This window comes from Chanos chanos, chromosome 7, assembly GCF_902362185.1.
Source record: "Chanos chanos chromosome 7, fChaCha1.1, whole genome shotgun sequence".
Classification (NCBI taxonomy): Eukaryota; Metazoa; Chordata; class Actinopteri; order Gonorynchiformes; family Chanidae; genus Chanos; species Chanos chanos.
In genome coordinates, this window is record NC_044501.1 from 29,707,990 (window position 1) to 29,715,489 (window position 7,500).

The window sequence follows — 7,500 nt, forward strand, 5'->3', positions numbered from 1 at the left end:
TCTCTCTTTTCTCCTTCATCTCCACTGCTCTTGTTATGATGCTCATTGACCTGTGACCCTCCAACTGGTCCTGCCGGGTCTAAGCTATAGCACAACCAGCTAACTCACCATTGGCTCCTGAGGACAGCCAATCAGAGAGCTCAACAGGCATCTGAAGGGACGTAAGGGCAAACACTTTATATTTCTCTGTTTGTCTCTCTGTGTCTCTTTTTCTCTCTCTCTCTCCCTCTCTCTATCCATCTCTCTCTCAAACACATACACACACACACCTGTACAAAGAGCTCTCTATGTCTTTGTCTTCACTCCACGATACCTCAGTTCCTCCCTCAAGATTTCCCAAGGACAGGTGAAGGCTGATTTATTCTGTCCATCCATTTATTCAGGGCAGTGAAAGAAAAAGAACAAAGTCGGAAAGAGAGAGAGAGAGAGAGAGAGAGAGAGAGAGAGAGATACCAGAAACTTCACTTCATTCACTCTCTCTCTCTCTCCAGGTTTGTTGTGTTCCCTGTATTTTCACACAGCTGCTGCTGCAGAGCCTGTAGGAGCATCTGAACCTCATGGACTCACTACTGAGAGATATGAAGGTCAACAGCAGTTCCACTGGCTGAGCCCATCTTCAGTGTGCGTGTGCGTGCGCGCGCGTGTGTGTGTGAGTGTGTGTGTGTGCGCGTGTGTCTTCTGGCATTATGACGGATGAGAAACCCTGCCCAGGAGGCAGACACTGTATCAGTGCCATTGTTTGCCAACTAGTAAGACCCATTTTAGTGCTAAAGAAGGTAGGGGTGTGTGTGTGTGTGTGTGTGTGTGTGTGTTTGAGAGAGAGAGAGAGAGAGACATATCAGAACCCCTATACACTCCAGTGCCAATCTCAGGAATCTGAGAATCTCAAAGCCTGATTTGCTTTTCAGAGCATGATTAAAGTACACAAACTCTACACACCCCATATGACACCACATTCCTCCCTCTCCGTCTCTCTCTCTCTCTCTTACAGAGGGAGCATTAAAGCATTTCACAGTGAGTGAGTGAAGACAGGGCACTTAGACGGAGAGCTTAAAGGACAGGATGAGGGAAGAGAAAACATGCAGAGAGGACGAGATGCCCTAACCATCACCAGATGGAGAGACCACTAATAGTATACACACAAACAACATCTATCTGTCTGTTCTCTCTTTCCCTCCTCTCTCTCGCTCTCTCTCTTCCTCTGTGTGTGTGTGTGTGTGTGTGAGTGTGTGTGTGGGGGGGTAACCTCAACGTCCTGCATATTTTTAAGAGGGGGGGATTCCACGTGAGTAACCCAAAGGAAAGTCCAGCTGCCCCTGTATGAATATCTGAGGTGTTCTATTTATAATAACCTATCTACACAGAGAGAGGGTCGACGTATCCAGTTCTGTCTCCAATGAATAAAGTTTCTCTCTGCAAAAGCAGAGTACCACTTTAGACAGTGCAGGGCACTATAAATACTGTTTTAACTGGGCCATGAGCGGAGAGACAGCCGCTACAGAACACTATGGATGAGAGAAAGAGACCAAGACCGTCAACTCCATAACACAACCAAACACGTGCTATAACTACACAACAAGTAATGGTCAACTCTACAGCACAACTGTTAACAAACTTCAATGATACAACACGGCACACTTAACACAATGCGATACAACCAAACATTTGCAGTGACGACACAAGTGATGCTCAGCTCCGTAACCAAAGATACAGTTGCGATACACGACCAGACAGATGGTCAACTCCGTAACGCAACAAAAGTTGTGCTGTAATTACACAGCAAAACATAGTCAACTCCAAAAGACTGCAGATGAATCCAGGTTATATAATGCCAAAAAACTTAGTGACAGCTCTGACCTACTCCGCTGGGTTGTGTAATGATGGAGGAAATGGGTTTGGTTTACGTTAATTAATTTCTGATAATTATTATGCCAAAGAAGACGGGCAATAATAAATATCCCACAAAAGAGGCTGAAAAGCCCTCAGCTGCGGAGGACATGCACGACGCCTGGTGTGAGAAAAATAAACTACTTCCAGTTTATCCATCATCAGTATCTTTCATTTAGAGAGGGAAGTGAGGGGGGGGGCAGGAGAAAAAAGGGAGGGTGGGGACAGAGAGCCAGACCAAAAAAGACTGAATGCATTCTGATGCCTACTTGCACAGGCTTCCCACATCCTTTACTCCTCTCTCTCTCTCTCTCTCTCTTCCCTCTCTTCCTCCATGTTTGACAGGTGCTTATTAGAAACTGCTTATTTCATTCAAACCTCAGGACAGTCTCACCCTCAAGGTTAGGAGATCAGGTACACTCCATTTGCATACCAATATAGTTGTTATAATGTCTTGGTTAGGCAAAATTTAAATTAAATTTAAGTTTTTCAATTTAAATTACATTTCAGAGCTATTGTCCTCACAGAACTTACTCAGTTTTCATGAATAAAATTCATTATTTGTCCATCCTCACCGCAGGATTTACACACACACACACACACATACACGCACACACACACACGCACACACACACACACACACACAGACACACACACATACAGCATCATAGTCATCTGGATTTGATTAATCATACTTTATGAGAACCAAGAGCTAATACAGACTCGTGTTTCAAAAGACAAGCATATAAGATTAATTGTTGCAGCACCGACTAGACGAACGAAAATGTAAAGTCTTTAGGACAGACTGTTCTATGTCAAGAGAGGCCGTGTTTATATGGAGCGCCATGGAGTTTCTCGGTTTTTCAGCTGCTCTCGGATCAGATAAGATCTGGATTGCGCAAACTGGAGACGCACTCATGACAAGGGAGGACACTCGCGCGGCTGCGCGCGCGCGAATGTGCATACACGCGCAGACACACAATTAGTAGTGCAGTACAAAAGACATTTGCAGTTGGTGTTTCGCTCGCAACGGTCCCTCACATTTCGCCCTGTTGAGTCATGGAAATTACGTATTAAACAGGTCGAGATTTCTTGCACTCATTATCGTTGTCTACAACCCACGATGTGACGCTGTTTACAGGATGTACCCGTTTCAGTTGAACTGGTCACTTTCGTCTAAACGCGTTCACACCTGTTAATTCTATCCAGCTCAAGTGAGCAGCCCACGAGCTGCTGTATAGCTGATAACGTTCGCGTTTCCTGCGACAGAGTCAGGCTACATTTTTCTTTAACAACATAAGTAGAGCGGTTCTTTAAAACGTCTAGCCTTAACGATTCATCGTGAATTAGGTGGTTAGTCCTTCTCTCGTTAATAATAACACAGTTTACAGAACACTGTGGTCTCGTGCTAGATATCCAAACGAGGGAACTATTCATGAACAAACCACCGTGGTCCGAGGCTGTCAGTTGGAGGACAACACCTTCATAACCAGTACTGAGGGGTGGAGAGTGGGGGTAATAGGTTCACTACTGTGGTAAGACTGTTGAATACCTTTCCCTGCTTCCCGAGAATGCTCGTTCAGTCCAAGGAACAAAAACATGAGAGAAACAGCAGTGACTCATGTTCACACATACCACCGAGACAGCTGCACACACACACACACACACATACACACACACACACACACACAAACACACGCAACCACACACACACACACACGCAACCACACACACGCACACCTTACGAAAGCCCCTTGCCAGCTGTGACAAATAAAAAACACACAGTGCAATTTCAGAAATTGGTTTTTTTTTTTAAATCATCTTTTAAAGGAAATGAAATATCCATTTTACAAGCAGGTGCTGGTGTAAACACAAACACATGATGTAGCCAACTATAAAATGAACATAAGAACAACTGGGCCGTCCACAATTGCGGTGAAACACAATAGAGCAATTACGACCCAGTTAATTCAAATTTACTCTGAGAGCCATAATCTCTATGTAATTTATATTTTCTTAACAGCTTAGTCTTCTTTGTAACAATTAGTTGCCAGACCGTACAACATCTAACTTCATTTGGGCAACAGAGAATTGCTTTGCATTGCAATGAGGATGCTCAGCGACAAACAATCAAAGCAAACACTGTCAGTTAAAAGAACTGCCTTAAACACATTCGCTTTTTATTATTTTTTAAACCAACTTACCGACTGCTGTCACCTCCTCTCCGGTGATTTGAAAAACACTCCCAAGAGAATGTAAAACTAAAACAACTCCAACAACGAGGTCAAATGTCTTCGCACTCGCCATAGCCGGTAACCACGGCTTAACGCAATATTCCGCGGTAGTTTTTCTGAAAGTGGTTTCTTTTAACAACAGAGAAAACAAAGAGGGGGTGTTTTTAAAAGGTAGGCTACCCCGTACTCCGCTTCGCAGTCTCGCCCGCTGGTTTGGTACAGCTACTCTCAGAGCTCAGTTTCGAACATTACTAAATACAAAAGTGATGAGTCTAAGCGCTGTTTATATTACGCAAGCAATATGTGGGCGCGTGCGTACGCGCGTCCAAAACAGATCCCAGCGGATTCCACAGATGCACAAAGCTCTAAATATTCCGATCATCCATCGAGTTCTCCGCCTTCAGAGACAACACTCTCATGTCCTTCTCCTTCTCCTGTGTGGGGAGGTACTGACTAGGCTAAGTGAGCTGCCCGCAGAAGGGACGGTGGTCTCCGCTCTCCTCTCTCGTCACCGCTCCACACCACCAATAGTGTTTAGACTTTCACTCACTGGCTTCGCAAACAAGGAGTCCCGGAGCAATATCTAAGGGCTAAGAGTGCGAGTCTTACAATCGTACAGTGAATGTAAATTACCTAAACCTTTAGACAGAGCGATGTGTTGTTTTAACTTGTCCTTTTTGCTTCCCTATAGACGCATGAAATTTAAAATTCAAACAACGTTACGTTATTAATGAAAGTGGCTGTTTTAGATGGAAACATAGCATAAAAATCACAATTTCCTTTCGATCGACTGGTCCTGATCACTTGTGTCAAGTGGACCATTCTGCCCCCATGAAGATTCCAGAGTATTTACTGGGGACTTTAGGGGGTAAGCTGTTGTCCTTTGCTTTTGGTTAAACATATCTTTTAGGCCATAGATTCGAACTTTCCGCCACACTGAGATTTGTGCAGAAGATTCTAAAAATAAACTAGACTAATGAATAGTAATTAATTAGTTAATTAATTATGCATGCACAATGTGCTGAGTCGTTCACCTCAATTTGAGGAAAGGAGTGTGGGTTCACTCAATTCGCCTGAGAATGGCGCCCTCTTTTGGGATACCAAACTGAGGCCAAAAGACAAACCCCTTTATTTCTCCAGCCGAATTAAACAAGCGGAAATTGATTTTACGTGAAGAATAATTACTAATTTACAGACTATCACGAGAAACCAACAGATTGTTTCAAAGTAACTACGAATTAGGAGTATCAAAGAGCAATTTAGGGAATGCTTGTAACGGTTGAATGATAGGTTGAAATAGTTTGGTAAGTAGGAGACCCTTAGTCTGTTAGTAGCCTACACTGGCTCAGTTACAACATGTAGGCTTACCACTCTGCAGGTGAACGTGACAGGAGTTGCTAATCGCTCCTATGAAGTTCTTTTGTGGGCAACAGCATCAAATTCAAATATGACGGGCTATTGTGAAATACCCGTTTGCTGTAAATTACTGTAGCCTTCTAGCACCTAACATTGGCATGCAAGATCAAGACACTGTTGTGCGAAGAGGCTTGTTCGGAGCAACCATATCTGTTGCGGTCTCTCTTCTTCTCCGTGAAAAGGGCCAGGCAGTTGTTAACGTTTAGCAGTGTGGCTGGAAGAGCTCTCCTCAGCAGCTGCCAGACAGCTCCACTGAGATCTCCACATGGCTTTGGATGGCAGCCGGCCATACCTATGCGCTAAGCAGCCCTTTAGTGCTGCCTTCTCCCGCTTGCCTAAGAAGGTTTTAACAGCGTTCAAAACCTCCTCCGGTTCCTCCAGTTTCAACACCCATCATCCTCGCGCGCCAACGGTCGCGGAAAATTTCGGCATGGGAGAAAATCGTTTGCAAACTTTATTGCGGAATTTATTTTATCGACAAGAGTGTATTCAAGAACCAAGCTACTCATGTGCCTCGAGGATCAATCGACTGGTCATTGATAAATTCAGCTGGGAGAACATGAAAGACAGATTATGAAATTATGATTATGAAAGTGGATTCAAAGCACGATTATATTCAAATATGTTATAATCTGATAATAAACCCACTTGGGCATGTTAACGGTCCCCTGTCGGTAAACGCTAGCCATTAAAGTCTAGCTAGCCATACATTTGTTTCAGTTGCCACATCTCATTACAACACTAGCTGCACCAATGGGTTGTTATCCAGTCAGGTATGTCTTTAGCTCAGTGATCTACTTGAGTGGACACCTCTGTTTTAAGTACTACGTACACACCCCGTTCTAATTTATCAGCAAAATTAAACCCTTGGGCTGTTTGCTCAGTCGAGTCTGTGCAGGACATAGAGTAAAAATAGAGAAAACATTTAAGTCAAGGCCCTAAATAAGATGTTCACACACACACGTCAGTTTGTTGTGCATATATACTCGAAAGAGCATGGACACGTGACATATGCCGTCTGACCCTTAAATTTTCCATAGTTTGTTAAACATGGTTTATTTATATAAATGGGTTCCACTGCAGGCTTACAAAAGGGGTGACAGGGAGTGTGGTTTCAGTCTACAAAATGCGTGAGGCAGGGGGCGACACGGCTGGCAGTGTGTGTGTGTGTGTGTGTGTGCGTGCGTGCGTGCGGTGTATCAGTGTAAGTGTGTGTGACAGATAAGTGGAACAGAACAAGCTAAAAGTTGCAGATCTAATAGAACTTGGATTTGAGAAATGTTCCCTGTTAGGCAGTTCTGTCCACACAGAGACACACACACACACACACACACACACACAAACACCCTGAAGCAAAGTTCCTTGATTTGTCCTGTAATACCTTAGAGATTCGAGATTCTCTGTATTTCCAAAAGTATGTGAGAGAGGTTATTTCAACAGGACCATAAAGACAATACTTTTCTTTCTTCAGCTCCACAGTCCACCACTTTGCATAGAGCTACAGCACAATCATGACAGAATGTGCCTCATATCCATATCGACTGTAATTCAATTAATCTCCAAAAAAAACAAAAAATGCTCACAGCTTCTTCTGTCTGAGGGGAATAATAATCCCTCTGTCAGTCTTACCTGAGGCATGATAATATGTTTTGTACTGTGATGTGAAATAGTGAAATGCAAAAACAGTGGTATGCCTCAGGTTAGGTTTTTAGCTGAGAGAAAATGGTTACCCAGAGAGCAGCTAGTAAGCTTTGATTGGACAGAACACTGAAATCTGGTCCAATCAGCTCTCATTATCTGGTTTAATATGCGACTATAGGTGTTTTTTTTTTTTTTTTCCACAAACATAACGGTCATTATGAAGAATTGAGAACTGAACTCGTATTTAATGCTGACACTTCAACTTCATGAAGATTCTCAGAGACATCACTTTGTTGTTGCAGACTAAGATGTTTCTTGTTCC

The 7,500-nt window shown here is 43.4% G+C and overlaps 1 protein-coding gene across 1 annotated transcript in view; it reads right to left on the bottom strand.

Annotated features, from left to right (window-relative positions):
• plxdc2b (plexin domain containing 2b) overlaps window positions 1-4,194 on the bottom strand; it is a 73,439-nt gene extending 69,245 nt beyond the window's left edge. The window contains exon 1 of the mRNA XM_030780708.1: window positions 4,092-4,194. Within this exon, the coding sequence (XP_030636568.1) occupies window positions 4,092-4,194 (103 nt within the window). The remainder of the gene's footprint in view (window positions 1-4,091) is intronic.
• Window positions 4,195-7,500: the final 3,306 nt, after the last annotated feature.